Genomic DNA, 20,298 nt, shown 5'->3' with positions numbered 1-20,298 from the left:
AAAAATTGTGAACTGAAATTGATCACTTGGACTAGTGAGATGGCACTGGTACATGCCACCTTGATGGAATTCAATTGGAATTCCCTGGTATGTTTCTAACTCTACCGTTTGGGGCAAGTCAAATTGAGCATGTCCCAAATTGTACATCCCTTCCCTCTCTTATTCCCACTCTTATATTTAACAGGGGTCACTTTTCAGTTAAGTTTCAACATTTAAAATAACTGTGTATTAATTATAGAATTAAACCAATAGTATTTAGTAGAACAGACAAAAAAATACTAAGAGGGATAACATATTAAGTTGTTCATCAACAGTCAGGACAAGAGCTAATCAAGTCACCGTTTCTCACAGTGTCCATTTCACTTCAACAGGTTTCCTTTTTGGTGCTCAGTCATTGTCACCAATCAGGGAGAACATATGATATTTGTCCCTTTTGGACTGGCTTATTTCACTCAGCATGATGTGTTCCAGATTCCTCCATTTTGTTGCAAATGACCAGATTTCATTGTTTTTGACTGCTGTATAGTATTCTATAGAGTACATATCCCATAATTTCTTTATCCAGTCTACTGTTGATGGGCATTTAGGTTGATTCCAGGTCTTAGCTATTGTGAATTGAGGTGCAATAAATATTAAGGTGCAGGCAGCTGTTTTGTTTGCCAATTTAATTTCCTTTGGGTAAATTCCAAGGAGTGGGATGGCTGGGTTGAATGGTAGGGTTATATTCAGGTTTCTGAGAAATCTCCAAACTGACTTCCATAGTGGCTTGACCAGTTTGCATTCCCACCAACAGTGGGTTAGTGTCCCTTTTTCCCCACATCCTCGCCAGCATCTTTTGTTGGTAGATTTCTGAATGTGAGCCATTCTAACCAGGGTGAGGTGAAACCTCTTTGTGGTTTTGATTTGCATTTCCCTGATTGGTAGTGATTTTGAACATTTTTTCATGTGCCTGTTGGCCATTTGGATTTCCTCTTTTGAAAAATGTTTATTGAGGTCCTTGGCTCATCTCTTAAGTGGGTTGCTTGTTTTGTTGTTGTGGAGCTTCTTGATCTCTTTGTAGATTCTGGTTATTAATCCTTTATCTGTTGCATAGTTTGCAAATATTTTTCCCATTCTGTCAGTTGCCTCTTCACTTTCCTTACTGTTTCTTTTGAAGTACAGAAACTTCTCAATTTGATGGAATTCCAATAGTTAATTTTGGCTTTGACTGCCTGCGCCTCCAGGGTCTTTTCCATGAAGTCTTTGCCGGTGCCAATATCTTGAAGGCTTTCTCCAATGTTCTCTAATAATTTGATGGTGTCAAGTCATAGATTTAGGTCTTTAATCCATGTTCAGTGGATTTTTGTGTAAAGTGTAAGGTAGGGGTCTTGCTTCATGCTTCGGCAAGTGTAAATCCAATTTTCCCAGCACCATTTATTGAATAGACTGTCCTTGCTCCAGGAATTGATCAAATATAAGTTGGCTGTAGATGTTTGGGTTGATTTCTGGTGTTTCTATTCTGTTCCATTGGTCTATCCATCTGTTTCTGTACCAGTACCATGCTGTTTTGATTACTACTGCCCTGTAGTATGTCCTGAAATCTGTTATTGTGATGCCTCCGTCTTTGTTTTTGTTGTACAATTTTGCTTTAGCTATTCGAGGTCTCCTGTGTCTCCATATGAATTTCAGCATCATTTTTTCAATCTAGGAGATTTAATATACAACCACATACAATACTTAATTCATAACTAGGGCTGTAAAATATACTTTATTGGATTGTAGTAAGTATGGTTTACGTGTATTTCCTATAGGGTCCTAATTTTATTTTTCAGAAGAATACAGGATTTTCTTTAAATGAAAAAGAAATGGTTTCAATTTCTTTCTTGACAGATAAGAGAAGAAGAGGAAACTGCCTCATGTCATGATTACTCACTGGCCCTAGAGGTACAATCCAGAAATCCAGAGTGGGGTCTTCTATTTCACACTCATTTCACATCTTAACCTTAGTTTTACATTTTGTCTTCTTTTAGTTTCTAAAAACAAAACAGTAGCATAAGAGGAGAAAAGAAAACTCAGTAACAGGATTTTGTCAAATTCTCTGTTTAAATATTTCTCTCTTGGCTTTAGCTCAGCTAGGATCTGGGAGGTGATTGCCCCTGACATGATTCATTTATAGTCCTACTGGGTCTATCCTGTTCTCTGAACTGTTTGTACCAGTGTGGATCCTGATGAACAATCCTGAGCACGTTTGCCACTGGACACATGGAGTACCCAGCAAATCTGTCTCAGTAATGGAAAAACACAGTCAAACACATTCCTATAGGCAGGTGAGATACTTATAAAATCTTTAATAAAGGACAACTTGACCAAGAGAAAGATACAGAAGATTTTTTTTTCTTTTCTTTGCCAACTTATTATGATTAAACTTAAAAAGGCTTATAAAAATTCACATAATGCCAAGCCGACAAATTTTAATAATTTTTCTTGTCAAATAACTTTCACCTCCCAAGAGGCATATACATAATTTAAATGCTTGATTATTACTTCCCCTTCTTATAACTTATTTTTCCTAACACAGTTGCTAAGGTTTTTTTCCCTCTGGATATAGACAATGGGATGTGACCCCTTTCCCAACCCAGGTTCTAATCATATTTCCTTTTCTTTTTCATTTTTTCTTTCTGTTTGAGTTATTTGTATGCCAAATTCTTATGGAAAAGGAAAAATGGTACATTGTTTTTCATGTCTAACAAGTAATTTGATTAATATTCATTTTATCTGGCTTCAGAATGAACCATATTCTAGCAGGAAGCCAGCCAGGACCAAAGCCCATTGCAAAGAAGAATCTGAAAAAATTAAGAAGCACACAATGCATGAAAATTCACTTGATGCCAGACTGAATTGGATACATTTTCAATTCAGAAAATTATAACCAATGACTTCACCCTTTTTGCTAATTTTTTCCACTCTAATCTTTATAGAGATTCTTTGGACTGGAAAGATGAATTGAGTTAAAACGTTGGCAAAGTGCTCTGACAGCACATAGCACACTAGCACACTCTGATTTAGACAAAACTGTTTTGGGGAAACTACCAAAGGCTGTAAAAAGTGACCGTTTACAGACAAAGTAAAGAAAGTAAAAGGAAACATAATACTCTAGTCAGGGTAGTATTAAAATATGTGCGCGTGTAAAATTTAATTCTCTCTGAGCAATTTTAGTGGGTAAACCCCTAGCGCATTAATGGTAATGGGTAAGTCCAGGCTCTGTTTATCCTAAATTTAGACTGCTAAAGAAAAGAAAGATTAGTATGGTAAAGGCATCACTATTTCTAATCGGACTGATGGGAAAATGTAGTATTGGGTGTAAGAGGTAATGTCAAATGAATTATAGTGAAGTGATGAACTACCTTGAAGCCGAGGCAATCAAATAGATAGCTCTAAAAATGACTACAGCATCTTTATTCAACAGTTTGAAGCCAGTGTCCTCATCTTGGCCTTCTTTACAAAGAGCAGAAGCACTCTGTATTTGGTGAAATTAAATCTTCATAAGAGAGCCTCAGCTGAAGCTGCTACCCTTCACTTACCAAAATTAAACACTCAATGTTCATTCTTCCATCTAAGAGGAGAAGGTGGTATTTTGATATTATTGTTGATTCACACAGTTTAAAATGCAAGGACAGAGTTAGCAAACACTAGAACGAATTCAGTCACAAATTTGTGTCTTTGCATTCCATACATTTTTAAATTAATAATTGGAAACATTTGTTACTCATTCTTGCCTTACTATATAAATAATTTAACAAGCAATTATTTTGTCTTCAGAAAAAAGATAATTATCTCTAAATGATTGTGATTAAATAGGATAAAGTCAAGATGTTTTCATAATTGGCAGAGTAAAACAAATACTCCCTACTGGAGTATTTTAATAATTTGTTTTTGTCTGATTACATAAAAATATCAAAACATGGAATACAAAGAAGCAAGTCCCAAAAAGATATTCACAATCATATCACTCAAATAAGTCCACCATTAACATTTTTCCAATATATAAAAGTATGCATATTAATATATAAACATATGCAAGTGTGCTTTTACACACAGACATATCAATATAAGCATTGATGTATGTATATTTGTCAGTTTTACTTCATAATGTATTTTTGAACTGTTTTGGAGAAGACAATGGAAAACAAAACCCATTATTTTTAAATGTTAGAAACCATTAGATTAGAATGAAAGCTTAAGCATTCTTATTAGGTATGAATATTATAGTATCATTTTAAAAACTCAAAGGTCACATAACATTTAAAGAACTATATAAGTATATTTTACAGTTTTGTCTAAGTAACAAGTTTGCATTTTTGATTTGATGTAATAAAAGCTTTAATGTAATTTCTGTTAGATTTTGCATTTTTTCTTAGTTAAACTTTAACCTGACAGAGTGAATGATTCTTATGTTATTGTATTAGTATTGTGAATAATTGTGAAATGTTTTGAGACAGAGTACTATATTTGTGAATATAATGTTATCACTGTTTATTATTTAGTAGAAATCTTTCCATCAGTATGGAAAACTAAGAAAATTGTTTTCTGCTGTATAATCTGGCATTCATCGTAGATTAAAGCTTATTTTTCTGTGAATAAAACTTATTCAATAAAGTACTAGTCTTTAAAATGAAAAAAAAAACCTCAAAGGTCAAACTGAAAATTGAAAGGTCAAACTCATTTGACTTTTTATGTTATTTAATATAATTTTTGAAGTACTTCTTAGCAAAAATGCATACCTTTATATAATCTGTCCAGCTTTTGAATATGATTTTCCATATTTTGAGAAGAGATCAAATGATGGTAACACAGTTTGGAAATCCTAGAAGGAAAAAGATCAAAGGTTAACAGGAAGATCCAACTGATGGTAAACTGTACTTCAAATGGAATTTACATCATACCCTTAAAACAAAATTCGCAGGTAAGTTTTCTAAGTTTTTTCAATTGAAGATTTAGTATATGGAAACCTTCTTAAGCCCATAATTTTTAATAGTTGTGGGTAATATCTGCATACAACTCTGATCCATGCATAGACCAGACATAGCTACCTGGTCTTCAAGAAGCTCACAATCTATTAATTTTTTTAACCTTAGCATTGTTACCATAGTTGTTACCACTTCGTTTTGTGAAAAAAAATTTGTTGATTGCACAAATGAAAAGGGAAAGGTGATATATATACCCAAATAACGCTAATAGAGGGCAGACTATGTCAAGTATCGCAGAGCTGACTCAAATTGATGTTAAACAAGCTCTAAAGGTAAAGAGGAGAAATCATTTTTGATTGGGTAACTACAGAAATAGCATTTAGTTGAGGATAGAAATAAATGTTTTCCATGTTTGTTAAACAGGTAAAATCATTAAAAATTTATGCTATTAAAACCAACAGTGCATATGCAATAAGCTATATATATAAAAGTATAGATTTCTTCTTGGAAAAGAGGCCTTTTCCTTAATGGAGGTAATTTTGACTGAATTTTTCTTTTCTTTCCTTTTCTTATGAACACCCAGGAGATTAAGGAACTCTACCCTGGTCCCACAGCTTTTGATACCTCCATACATCACAGCCACACAAAAAGTCAGCATGTTGGCAGGCACTGTGGCACTTAGGTGCTGGCTTCCCATATGGGGGTTGCTTCTATTCCTGGCTGCTCCTCTTCCAATCGAGCTCTCTGCTGTGGCCTGGGAAAGCAGTAGAAGATGGCCCAAGTCCTTGGGCCCCTACACCTGCATGGGAGACCTGGAAGAAGCTCTTCGCTCCTGGCTTCAGATCGGCGCAGGCCATTTGAGAAGTGAACTAATAGGTGGAAGACCTTTCTCTCTGTCTCTCCCTCTCACTGTCTGTAACACTACATTTCAAATAAATAAATAAAATCTTTTTTAAAAATGTCAACGTGTCAGAGATGTGGGCATGTGGGTGCCTCTGTGACAAGGAATCAGCATCTGAACTCTAATACAACAGAGGCCCTCCCCCGAAATATCTGCTTCAATAATTAATGCATTTTTATGCCCCAGGGAAAATCTCTGCATCTGTTGCACTGTCTGTCATGTCCAGCTGACATGAAGCATGGGTGTGACAGACACTGTTTGAGTGCAATGAAAATCTGAGCAGCAAAAATGCTTAGACAAAAGGCAAATTAACTCAGATGAATAAAGCCTTCTTGAATAGCATGAATACAATTGAATTTTTTATTAATTTTTAAAAATCTATTTGAGAGGCAGAGATATAAGACAGACCAGAGAGCTCCTAGCCATTTATTCACTCCCCAAGTGCCTGTAATAGCAAGGATTGGGATGGGACCAGAGTCAGGAGCCAGCAACACAATTTAGATCCTCTACATGAGTGGAATAAACCCAGTTATTCCATCCATTACCATTGCCTCCTAGGCCCTCCCTGCATTTGCATGACTGGAGTCAGGAGCTAGAGCTGGGAATCCAACTCAGGAAACTCTGATCTGGGATGTGAGTGTTTTAACCATGAAGCTGAATATCTGTTTCTCCAGTGTTTTATGTAATATAGTATTTTCCTCTGGTGCTGAGCATCCAAATTCTTACTTTCTCTTTTTTCTGCATTCTAATTCTGGAGGTAGTCAGAAATCACCATAGTATTTGCAATAATTACAACTATTGAGCAATAGTTAATAATTCATATTACTATTTTTTTTTTTTGCCAGGCAGAGTTAGACAGTGAGAGACAGAAAGGTCTTCCTTCCCTTGGTTCACTCCCTTAATGGCAGCTACGGCCAGCGCTGCACAGATCCGAAGCCAGGAGCTGGGTACTTCCTCCTGGTCTCCCATGCGGGTGCAGGGGCCCATGCACTTGGGCCATCCTCCACTGCCTTCCCGGGCCACAGCAGAGAGCTGGACTGGAAGAGGAGCAACCGGGACTAGTACCCGGTGCCACAAGCAGAGGATTAGCCAAGTGAGCCACGGCGCAAGCCCATATTACTATTTTTTTAAAAAAGATATTTATTTATTTATTTGAAAGGCAGGGTAACACACACAGAGAGAGGGACAAACAGAGAGAGAGAGAGATCTTCCATCTACTGGTTCATTCCCCAAATGGCTGCAATGTTCAAAGAGCCCAAGGACTTGGGTCATCTTTTTCTGCTTTCCCAGGCACACCAACAGGGAGCTGGAACTGAATGGAAGTTGGGATGCCTGTAGGGGATACCAGCATCGTAGGCAGGACTCACTATGCTACAATGCCACAAAGCCAGTCCCTCTTATTACTTTTTTTTTTTTTTAAAAAAAAAGATTTATTTATTTATTGAAAGGCAGAGTTAAAGAGAGGCAGAGGCAGAGAGAGAGAACGAGAGAGAGAGAGAGAGAGATCTTCCATCTGCTGGTTCACTCCCTAAATGGCCACAACAGTCAGAGCTGGGCTGATCTGAAGCCAGGAGCCAGGAGCTTCTGTGGGTCTCCCACGGGGGTGTTAGGGGCCTAAGGTCTTAGGCCATCTTCTACTGCTTTCAAAGGCCTCAGCAGAGAGCTGGATCGGAAGTGGAGCAGCCGGGATTTGTACCAGTGCCCATATGGGATGCCAGCACTGCAAACAGTGGCTTTACCTGCTACGCCACAGCGCCGGCCCCTCTTATTACTCTTAAAATTGAGTCTAGGCATATGTGTGAACCATGACAAGGAGTTCTTATGTTGGCAACTTGATGAAAATTGAAATCTAGGACTGTGAGTAGCCTTATTTTTTTTATGTAACTATATATATATATATATATATATATATATATATATATAATGGACCTGTATTGTAGGAAGACTTAGAAAAAGATTTTCAGAGAAGGAAAATGATACATGTTAGAAATTAAACTCAATATAAAGAAATGAAGAGTTATAAAGAAAGAAAAAGGAAAAGGTAAATTTTCTTGTTCTTAATTGACCTAACAGTTCAACATACTAGTGACAACAATGTAGGTGATTATACCTTGTGGATAAGAGAAATGGATGACAGCAATGTTAGAAAGGATAGGAGGAGAGGGCCAGCATTGTGGCATAGTGGGGTAGGCCTCCACCTGTGATGTCAGCATCCCATGTGGGCACTGATTCATGTCCTGGCTGCTCCATGACCCATCCAGCTCCTAGCTAACAGCCTGGAAAAAGCAATGGAATATGGCCCAAGTGCTTGGGCCCCTGCCACATATGTGGGAGACCCAGATGAAGCTCCTGACTCCTGGCTCCTGGTTTTGGCCTAGCCCAGCACTGACCATACCACCTGGGGAATGAACCAGATAACAGAAGATGGATCTCTCTCTCTCTCTCTTTCTGTCTCTCCCTTTTTTTGTAACTCTGCCTTTCAAAATAAACACTTAAATCTTAAAAAGTAAAAAAGAAGGAATGGGAGGAAGAAATTTCAGATAATCTATTTTAAGTTATGTGCACTACTCATAAAGTAGCACAGGGTTATTTAAAAGTGAATTTGAATTGGCAAATATGTACTCCAAACTCTATAGCAACCACTTAAAAAAACTATAAATAAGAATTATAATTGATATGCTAAGAGTAGAGACAGTAGAATCATAAAATGCTTAAAACCAAAGAAGCCTGAAAGGATGGAAAACAAAAATAAGAAAAAAGAATAATGATGAATAAGGGAAAACAGTTACAAATATGGTAGATATATAGCCAACTATATAATAATCACTTTGTGAAAGGTTTTAAAGCAACAATAAATGACGAAGCATAAAATAACACACAAGATCTAGCTATATGCTTTCTATCAGCATTTTGGAAATACAGGGATGGATAAAAATTTTCTATGCTAACACAGATCAAAAGAAAGCTAAAATTGTTGTTAATGTCAGACAAAACAGACTTCAAAATGAGAAAAATCAACCAGAATAAAGAAGGGCAATTCATAAAATAGTCGTCTCTAATAAAATGTAATAATTTCTAAAGTGTATTTGCCTAATAAAATTGTTTAAAAATACATGAGGCGAAAATAGATGGAACTGCTAAATGAAATAGATGAATTCTTATTATTTTTGGAGATTACGACACTCCTTTATCAATAGATGACAGATCCAGCAGGCAGTAAATCAATAAGGTTACAATTGACCTGAAAAATACTACCAATCAACTGGATATAATTGATAAGTAAAGAATACTTTATCCAATAATAGCAGCATTCCCAAGCTCACATGGAACATTCCCTAAGATAGACTGCATCATGGGCCAAAATATACATTTTACCTCATTTTAAAAAATAGAAATCATGCAAAGTATGTTCTCATAGCACAATAGATTTAAACAAAACAATCAATAATAGAACCATAGCTGAAGCATTCCAAATATCTGAGTATAAAAAATACACTTCTAAGTAACACATAGGTCAAAGACAAAGTTTCAAGAGAGAAAATATTTCAAAATAAATGAAAGTACAATCTTTAAAAATTGTGGGATGCAGCAAAAGCAGTGAGTAGAGGGAAATTTATAGCATTGAATGCATAAAGTTGAAAACAAAGAAAGCCAACAAAATCAAAATCTGCTTCCTTGAAAATATTAGTAAAATAGATAAACTTCTAAGGAAAAGGAGAGAAGATATAATTACTAATATCAAAACTGAATGATAATCATACTTCTCTGATCCAATTAACATTAAAAGATAATGAAGAAATATTATGAGGAACTCTAGGACTACAAATTTGATAACTTAGGTGAAATGGTCCAATTCCTCAGAAGACAGAATATAACAAAACTCACATAAGGAAAAATGTATAATCTGAATATAATCTATTTTAAAAAAACAACCAAAAATTAATAACCTTCTAATACAGGTCAAGATGGTATCATTGGTGAATTCTACCAAAAGGGGGAAATGATACCAGTTCTCTATAGTATGTTCCAGGAAATGGAAACAAAATAAATATTTCTCAATTTATTCTGTTTTATCATCTGTAACAGGGGGCTATCTTCCATGCTGTGTTTTCATAATGATTAAATAGGATAAAACATGGGCACACATAGCAGTAGTATTTTCTTCTACTATTCCTTCAATGATAGAAGTCTGTTCATATTCTATTTACCATGTTCTTTCAAAAATCAGGTTAAGTAAATTCCATTTAAACCTATAGAAGACTAATTTGGAACAATAATATAGTAAAAGAGGACTTTGATCATATACTCCATCAGTGGAATTTTTTTTAAGGTTTTTTTTTTTTTTTTATTCTTCTAGATCTCCCACATGGGTGGCAGGGGTTGAATCACTTGGGACATCTTCTGCTGTACTTCCCAGGTCATTAGTGGGGAGCTGGATTGGAAGGGGAGCAGCTGGACATGCACCAGCGCTCACCGGTGGTGATTTTACCTGCTATTCCATGATACAGGCCCCTCACCAGTAGAACTATTTTGAGCAAGCATCCTAAATATGTGTCATGTTGTGGTATGATAATGCAAAGATACACATACACACACACAGAAATGAGATAAAAATATCAGTAGCAGCTCCATTGTTTTCTTCTTTTAATCCCATGGATCTATTGTGTGCTTAATAATCCTCTGATCTAATAAAGCAACAATTAATTTTGAGTAATATTTTTACCTGTGCAGTGTACTAGCATTTGAACATCTACACTGTGTCAGGCACTAGCCTGGCTTCCAACCTGTGGTAATCAACACCTAGTCTGGTCTAGTGTTAGACAATTGGTATTCAGTTGGGCAGATAAACAAAGATTGACTCAAGTACTACCTTCTATATCCTTTAAATAAAACATTTCAGAAACTCATCACTTTTATTTATTTTATTTTATTTTATTTTATTTTATTTTTTGACAGAGTTAGACAGTGAGAGAGACTAGAGAGAAAGGTCTTCCTTCCCTTGGTTCACCCCCTAAAATGGCCGCTACGGCCGGAGCTAAGCCGATCCGAAGCCAGGAGCCAAGACCAGGAGCTTCTTCCTGGTCTCCCATGTGGGTGCAGGGGCCCAAGCACTTGGGCCATCCTCCATTGCCCTCCCAGGCCACAGCAGAGAGCTGGACTGGAAAAGGAGCAACCAGGACTAGAACCTGGTGCCCATATGGGATGCCGGCACCACAGGCAGAGGATTAGCCAAGTGAGCCACGGCGCCAGCCCATCACTTTTATTTTTAAACATAATCCTGAAATCTTATTTAGTCATCCATTGTTAATATAAGCTCTGGTACAAGAAGAAGTGAATATGCCATTAGGACAACTTTGGTTTTGGGAATAATATGGTGCTGATAATCATTTGCTTAAAATTTGCCTCTGATAAAATCAAACAGATCATCCTGCCACAGAAAGCCATTTATGAGCTCAAGAATATCACCTTGCACGTCACTTGTGCAGTGTCACTTTCTAAATGGGGGGTGGGGGAATTGCTTTTCTGAAAAATAACCTCATCAAGCAAAAACACTGGGGATGGTAATTCTAAATCCTGCCACAGCCCTTGCTTGCCAGAGCAGACAGCTTTTGCTATTAGGATGCCCAGCCAAACACAAATAATCCACTGCCAAAATGAGCTCCTTGGGACAATTTAGGAGTCTCTGGAAGTGAACGGCTCTTTGAGCTGGAATGCAGCCCAGGTCCATTTTCAGACCCAAGTCAAAATGACAAAGAGCAAATTTCCTGGGCCACTCACCCCCTAAGTGTAAGATTACTTTAGGTTGGCAGCTGCATTGTTTATCTAGTTATTTAAAGCTTTTCACCAGATATTCACAACTGAGTAATTAACCAGCTTCAATGTTGGTAAGCAGGACAGTGGTAATATACCATCAGAGACAAAAATCTCTGGAATAAGTGGAACAAGGTAGAAATCAAAGGTTATGCATACAATGTTCAAGTTAAAGTATTTTTATATATTAAGCTTGAACATATTGCAAACATTTTTTTCTCGGAGTTTAAGAATAAAAAGAGGTTGACGAAAACTTTTGGCTAAACATCAAACACTATTTTCATACAAAATACCTTCTGCCCCCTCCCCCACCATGTTGAGGTGCAGTGTCTTAACAAGCCTCTGCTTACTATACCATGAGCTGTAGTACTGGCTTCTTTGCTTGTAATCCAACTTCCTGCTGATATACCTGGGAAAGGAGCATGGCCTGAATATGTGGGACCCTGCCACCCATGGAAGACTCAAATGGAATTCCTGGCTCCTAGCTCAAACCAGAGGCTGAAAGACCAATCTCTCTCTCTTTCTCTGTTGCTCCTTCAAGTAAATAAATAATAAATCTTAAACAAAAAGACCAAAATACTTTTGGAATAAGACCTCAACTAAGTTTGCCTCACATTTGGAATTTTTCATATTCTTCAAATGAGTGCTCATGCGCAAGTTTAAAAGATCACCTGTCATTATTCCTGAAAGATCAAATTTACTTTCATTACATAGAAACTCTGTGATGATGTGAACATCTATGCTTTGAAAAAATGAATATATAGACAACTATTAGAGCTTTAGGAGTTACCCCCTTCTTTCTGCTCACTTTGAATTTTCAGGAAAATATCCTTTGGTATTTTCTACTATTTTTTTTTAAATCCAGAGATTTAGGACTTATCATGTATTCTTTCAAAGAAACCATTTTAAACACTCCTAATGAAACAAACTGTAGCTGAGAGGAGTTGATCATGCATTATCAATCTAAATCTAAAAAGGAAGCCTATTATATTATACTCAAAGTTTTATTAATGATTGTAAGCTTGAAAACCTTCTGTGTCTTCCACTTAAAGGTAGTACTGCCTTGGAGTCAAGATACTTGGGTTTCAAATCCAGCTTTATTTATTTGTTTATAAAGACTAATTTTATTTATTTGAAAGGCAGAGATACAAAGAGAGAGAGAGAGCAAGAGAGAGAGAGAGAGATCTTTATCTGCTGGTTTACTCCCAGATGACTGCAACAGCCATGGCTATGCCAGGCTGAAGCTAGGAGCCAGGAGCTTCATTTGGGTCTCCCCCATGGATTCGGGGGTCCAAGCACTTGGGCCATCTTCTGATGCTTTCTCATGTGCGTTAGCAGGAAGCTGGATTGGAAGTGGAGCAGCTGGGACTCAAATCTGTACCCATATGAGATGCCTGCGCTGCAGTCAGTGGCTTAATCCAATATGCCACAATACTGGCCCCTAATCTTTTTTATTTATTTATTTATTTTTTTGACAGGCAGAGTGGATAGTGAGAGAGAGGCAGAGAGAAAGGTCTTCCTTTTGCCGTTGGTTCACCCTCCAATGGCCGCCGTGGTAGGCGCGCTGCGGCCGGCGCACCGCACTGTTCCGATGGCAGGAGCCAGGTCTTCTCCTGGTCTCCCATGGGGTGCAGGGCCCAAGCACTTGGGCCATCCTCCACTGCACTCCCTGGCCACAGCAGAGAGCTGGCCTGGAAGAGGGGCAACTGGGACAGGATCAGTGCCCCGACTGGGACTAGAACCCGGTATGCCGGCGCCACAAGGCGGAGGATTAGCCTGTTAAGCCACGGCGCCGGCCTGGCCCCTAATTTTTTAAAAATTGTATTTATGTCAGAGGCAGAGAAAGTGAGATATCTTATCCATTGGTTCACTCCTGAAGTTCCCACAACAGCCATGGGGTAGGCCAGGGCAGGAAACTCAGTCCAGATCTGCTATCTGGGCAGCAGAACCCAATCCCCTACCAGGGGTGGGCAACCTTATATAAGACCTGTGAAATCATTTGGTTTGTCCCTGTCAAAGCAACTGCAGGTGGGATTCAAATTATCAATAAATCTATGGCAGGCTAATTTTTTTAGTTGATATTTTCGATGGCCTGCAAATGACGTTATAAATATCCAATAGTCCTTGACAGAAAAACCTTCCCTCAACCCTGAAAGCTATCACCACTGCCTTGCAGGATGTACATTAGCAGGAAGCTAGAGTCAGGAGGAGGAAGAGCTTGGTAGCGGACCCTGGCACTCCTGGCGTGGGATGCAGCATCTTAACTGCTAGGCCAAACACACACTTTATCCTTAAGAGCTTTGTGATTTTGGTTACATTATCTAACCTCTGCGATGTTTGTTTCCTGTCAGTTGGTTTTATCATAGCTAATGATGCCACACTAGGAGGTTCAAATAACTACCTTTTCCCTTTCGTGAAAATTTTGATTACTTATTATTTCAGAGGCAGGGAGACAGCAAGACAGACAGAGTTCTAATGTGTTCATTCACTTCTTAAATGCCTACAATTGCTAGGGCATAAAATAGACAGTTTTCTAAACGTTTTGGGAGTCTCTATTTTTGAAGGCTCTATTGTCACATAAAATGTTGATTATATAAACATGTTATTCTTTTCTCCTGTTAATCTTTGTCAGTTTCATGTCACACTTAGGCAGGAACCCTAGGGTTGTTGACAAACTTTTCTTCCCTTGCTTCTCTGAGCAGGGTGATGAGAAACCTGAGTTGACCCGTGTGCACAGGTTCAGCTAATGTCTGCCCTCTCATCTCAGCTCTCAGGCACTGTACACTCAACAAGTGTCCTCTTTGCACTCTACTTACTGCCATTTTCCCCGATTTTTGTATTTTCTGTTAGTGATTTCTCTGTTTAAAATGCATCCTGATCAAAGCCTGTGCCGTGGCACAGCGGGTTAAAACCCTGGCCAGAAGTGCCGGCATCCCATTTGGGTGCCGGTTCCAGTCCCGACTGCTCCTCTTCCAATACAGCTCTCTGCTATGGCCTGGGATAGCAGCAGATGATGGCCCAATTCCTTGGGCCCCTGCACCTGGGTGGGAGATCTGGAAGAAGCTCCTAGCTTTGGATCGGCGCAGTTCCAGCCGTTGCGGCCACCTGGGGAGTGAACCATCGGATGGAAAACCTCTCTGTCTCTACCTCTTTTGTAACTCTGTCTTTCAAATAAATAAAAATAAATCTAAAAAAATAAAATAAAATGCATTCCAAGTATACCATGGAAGTCCTAAATGCCTTACAGAGAACATATGCATGTTAGATAAGTTTCCTTATGAGTTATAGTGCTGTTGGTCATGAGTTAATGTTAATGAGTCAATAATATGTATTAAGTAAGGTGCCCTTAAACACAAACACACACAAAACAATGTTATATACTGACTGGCTGACAAAAATTTGGATCATAGGCTTGTAGGTACCTAAATCTGTTTTTCCCCTAGGAGCAGGTTTAGCATTCACTAAGTCAGTGTTGAAGGTAATCTTTATGACAGGACTACAAGAAATCTGCACGAAAATATAATTAAGGGATGAGCTTATTTAGTACACTTCTTTGAAACCTGTTTTTGTAATATGCCTTTTCATAAATTTATTGAAGACTTTTCATAAAGCAGATAACTACTGCATGTAACAAGAGTAGATTATATATTTATAGTATACTCAAACTGTTACATGACACCACTCCTGTGGCATGAAGTTGTATTTTCTTTTCTTTCTTTCTTTTTTTTTCTTTTTTTTTTTTTGACAGGCAGAGTGGATAGTGAGGGAGAGAGATAGAGAGAAAGGTCTTCCTTTTTGCCGTTGGTTCACCCTCCAATGGCCGCTGCGGCCAGCGCATCATGCTGATCCGAAACCAGGAGCCAGGTGCTTCTCCTGGTCTCCATTGTGGGTGCAGGGCCCAAGCACTTGGGCCATCCTCCACTGCGCTCCCGGGCCATAGCAGAGAGCTGGCCTGGAAGAGGGGCAACCGGGACAGAATCCGGCGCCCCAACCGGGACTAGAACCTGGTGTGCTGGCGCCGCAAGGCAGAGGATTAGCCTGTTAAGCTAAGTTGTATTTTCTACTAGACTATTAGAGTTAATATGCCACCTATGACAAAAATAACACTGAATGAACAAATTAATGAATTGAATACATAAAATGAACTAATTAATTCAAAATTCTTAAATAGTTCTCCATGAACACTCACCATATGTAGATTATAACTGGAAGTTTAATTTAGTAAAAAATAGTTTTTATTTCAGTATAATGTCTCTGATATAAAATAAGGTATGAGTGAAGTACTAACAAACTATTATGATCCTTTACTAAACTTAGATTTTCATCTAACTATAAAGATTATAGTTGTTAAAATGGATATTTTCTGCTTTTTAAATGATTGGTCTTTTTTTTTTTATTTGACAGATAGAGTTAGACAGTGAGAGAGACTAGAGAGAAAGGTCTTCCTTCCCTTGGTTCACCCCCTAAAATGGCCGCTACAGCCAGAGCTACGCAGATCCGAAGCCATGAGCCAGGTGCTTCCTCCTGGTCTCCCATGTGGGTTCAGGGACCCAAGCACTTGGGCCATCCTCCACTGCCCTTCCAGGCCACAGCAGAGAGCTGGACTGGAAAAGGAGCAACCAGGGCTAGAACCCGGCACCCATATGGGATGCCAGTGCCGTAGGCGGAGGATTAACCAAGTGAGCCACAGCACCGGCCAATGATTGGTCTTCAAATACTTGCTCATCCAGACATTTTTCTTTTTAAAAAATATTACTCTTCTACTTAATTGACACACTGTTCTAGAAAGTAAGGACTTAGCAATCAAAAAGTCAGACAAAATTTCCTGCCTTCATAAAATTTAAATTTTTATTGCAGAAAAGTAAACAATAAACAAGTAGGGTGGTAATAACTGCTGTGCAAAAAAACAAGACTAGATAAGGAGGGTGGGGAAATGACTGAGATGGAGTTAGCGAAAGTTTGAAATTTTAGATCATATGGTCAGGGAAGTCTGTCCCACGGTGACAGCTGGGCACAAACTGAAAGCAGTGAGAGTGTAATGTCATCACATGATCTACAGCAAGACTGTAGCTACCAAGTTTGACACTACAACAAGTAATGTCAAAACTCACTAAGCCGGGGGGCGGAGCCAAGATGGCGGATAGTGAGGACGTGTGCCTTAGTTTGGGAAAATAAACTCTCATAAAAGTGGAATTACTGTAGCCTCAGGAAAAGACTCAAAAAAAAAAAACTGCAGAGAGACGCTTCCGGATCTTGTGGATGAGACACGGAGGACTTACAGGGAACCCACCGCGTGGAAAACCAACCGAGACGAGTCGAGCGGGAGAGGAGCCAGAGCCACAGAATCTCGCCAGCGCGGGAACGGAGGTCGGTAAGACAAAGACCTGAGAAGTCCGAGACACTGGGGGGAGGGGGAACAGAGGCCTCTCCCTTCACTCACCAAGCAAAACAAAGAGCACCGCGATTTTACATATGTAAAGCTCAGCCAAACTCAGTATCTTTAGCGAAACTGGAGAACACATTGAGGGCTGCATAAACCCTGTGTATGTTCCCAGGCATAAATCAAACGAATACCCACAGAGGCTAGATTTCAACTACCCTCAACTCCACACCCAACTGAGTCAAAAGAAAAAAAAAAAAAAAAAAGAGAGAGAGAGAGAGAGAGAGCGTCCCAGCAAGGAGCAAGTAATCCGGGAGAGTCGCTCTTTACACAGCCTTAAACCTCAAGAAACAAGCATAGCTCTCTAGCCACACCCATCACAGCCCCTAAGGCTGCAACAAAACAGACAGCTCACTCAGAGGCACAGTATAACGAGAGAAAAAAACAAAAACAAAAACAAAAACAAAAACAAAAACACCACAAACTATCTCTAACATGCCAAGCAAGAAACGTAGAAGCGGAGGTACCAAAGATAAGGAAGGCACTATGACGCCCCCAAGTGAACAAGACACGCCAATGCAAGATTATGAAGAGGAACAGTTAGAGCAAATGCACGAAGCAGATGGCAAAAATTTCATAAGAACATTAAGAAGTTCTCAAAAATAAATTCTTGAACTACAGAAATCCTTAATGGACAAGATAGAAAATCTCTCCCGTGAAAATGAAATATTAAGGAGGAATCAAAATGAAATGAAAAAATTAGTGGAACAGGAAACTGCAGTACTGGCAAAAAATCTCAATGAAATGAAGAACTCAATAGATCAAATGGCAAACACATTAGAGAGCCTTAAAAACAGAATGGATGAAGCAGAAGAGAGAATATCGGAATTAGAAGACAGAGAACAGGAAAGGAAACAGTCAAATCAAAAAAAAGAAGAAGAAATCAGTAATCTAAAAAATACTGTTAGGAATCTACAGGATACTATTAAAAAACCCAACATTCGGGTTCTAGGAGTTCCTGAAGGCATGGAAAGGGAGAAAGGATTAGAAGGCCTTTTTAGTGAGATACTAGCAGAAAATTTCCCAGGTTTGGAGAAGGACAGAGACATCCTAGTACAGGAAGCTCAGAGAACCCCTAATAAACATGATCAAAAGAGATCCTCACCAAGACACGTCGTAATCAAACTCACCACAGTGAAACACAAAGAAAAGATCCTAAAATGTGCAAGAGAGAAACGCCAGATTACTCTCAGAGGATCTCCAATTAGACTTACAGCTGATTTCTCATCAGAAACCCTACAAGCCAGAAGAGAATGGCGAGATATAGCCCAGGTACTAAGAGAGAAAAACTGCCAGCCCAGAATATTATATCCTGCAAAGCTCTCATTTGTGAATGAAGGTGAAATTAAGACCTTTCACAGCAAACAGAAATTGAAAGAATTTGTCGCCACTCGTCCAGCCCTGCAAAAGATGCTTAAAGATGTGTTACATACAGAAACACAGAAACACGGTCACCAATATGAAAGAAGGTAAAGGAAGGAAACCTCAGAGCAAAAGATCACAAGAAGCTCAAACCAGATATTAGAAAATATCTTTGGCAAATGGCAGGGCAAAGTTACTCCTTTTCAATAGTCACATTGAATGTTAATGGCTTGAACTGTCCAGTTAAAAGACACCGATTGGCCGATTGGGTTAAGGACCAAAACCCATCCTTTTGCTGCTTACAAGAAACCCATCTATCCAACAATGATCCATACAAGCTGAGAGTGAAAGGCTGGAAAAAGATATACCACGCCAACAGAAATGAAAAGAGAGCGGGCGTAGCCATCTTAATATCGGACAACATAAACTTTACCACAAAAACTGTTAGGAGAGACAAAGAGGGGCACTATATAATGATTAAGGGATCCATTCAACAGGAAGATATAACGATTATCAACGTATATGCACCTAATTACAGGGCACCAGCCTATTTAAAAGACTTGTTAAGGGACTTAAAGGGAGACTTAGACCCTAATACAATAGTACTGGGGGACTTCAATACTCCACTCTCAGAGATAGACAGATCAACAGGACAGAAGATCAACAAGGAGACAGTAGATTTAAATGACACTATAGCCCAAATGGATCTAACAGACATCTACAGAACATTTCATCCTACATCTAAGGACTTTACATTCTTCTCAGCAGTACATGGAACCCTCTCTAGGATTGACCACATACTAGGCCATAAAGCAAGTCTCAGCAAATTCAAAAGAATTAGAATCATACCATGCAGCTTCTCAGACCACAAAGGAATGAAATTGGAAATTGGCAACTCAGGAATCCCTAGAGCACGTGCAAACACATGGAGATTGAACAACATGCTCCTGAATGAACAATGGGTCATAGAAGAAATTAAAAGAGAAATCAAAAATTTTCTGGAAGTAAATGAGGACAACAGCACAACATACCAAAACCTATGGGATACAACAAAAGCAGTGTTAAGAGGAAAGTTTATATCAATAGGTGCCTACATCAAGAAATTGGAAAGGCACCAAATAGATGAGCTTTCAAGTCACCTCAAGGATCTAGAAAATCTGCAGCAAACCAAACCCAAACCCAGTAGGAGAAGAGAAATAATTAAAATCCGAGAAGAAATCAACAAGATTGAATCCAAAAAAACATTACAAAAAATCAGCCAAACGAGGAGCTGGTTTTTTGAAAAAATAAACAAAATTGACACCCCATTGGCCCAACTAACTAAAAAAAGAAGAGAAAAGACCCAAATCAATAGGATCAGAGATGAAATGGGAAACGTAACAACAGACGCCACAGAAATAAAAAGAATCATCAGAAATTACTACAAGGACTTGTATGCCAGCAAACAAGAAAATCTATCAGACATGGACAGATTCTTGGACACATACAACCTCCCTAAATTGAGCCAGGAAGACATAGAAAACCTAAACAGACCAATAACTGACACAGAAATTGAAACAGTAATAAAGGCCCTCCCAACAAAGAAAAGCCCAGGGCCAGATGGATTCACTGCGGAGTTCTACCAGACATTTAGAGAAGAACTAACTCCAATTCTTCTCAAACTATTCAGAGCAATCGAAAAAGAGGGAATCCTCCCAAATTCCTTCTATGAAGCCACCATCACCTTAATTCCTAAGCCAGAAAGAGACGCAACACTGAAAGAGAATTACAGACCAATATCCCTGATGAACATAGATGCAAAAATTCTCAATAAAATTCTGGCCAATAGAATGCAACAA

General features: G+C 38.6%; 1 protein-coding gene across 1 annotated transcript in view; it reads right to left on the bottom strand.

Moving 5' to 3' along the window:
• Positions 1–4,762: 4,762 nt before the first annotated feature.
• SPATA17 (spermatogenesis associated 17) overlaps positions 4,763–20,298 on the bottom strand; it is a 291,772-nt gene continuing 276,236 nt past the window's right edge. The window contains exon 10 of the mRNA XM_062211329.1: positions 4,763–4,843. Within this exon, the coding sequence (XP_062067313.1) occupies positions 4,763–4,843 (81 nt within the window). The remainder of the gene's footprint in view (positions 4,844–20,298) is intronic.

The sequence above is a fragment of the Lepus europaeus genome, chromosome 14, assembly GCF_033115175.1.
Source record: "Lepus europaeus isolate LE1 chromosome 14, mLepTim1.pri, whole genome shotgun sequence".
Lineage (NCBI taxonomy): Eukaryota > Metazoa > Chordata > Mammalia > Lagomorpha > Leporidae > Lepus > Lepus europaeus.
This window is presented reverse-complemented; position numbering and strand designations above follow the sequence as displayed.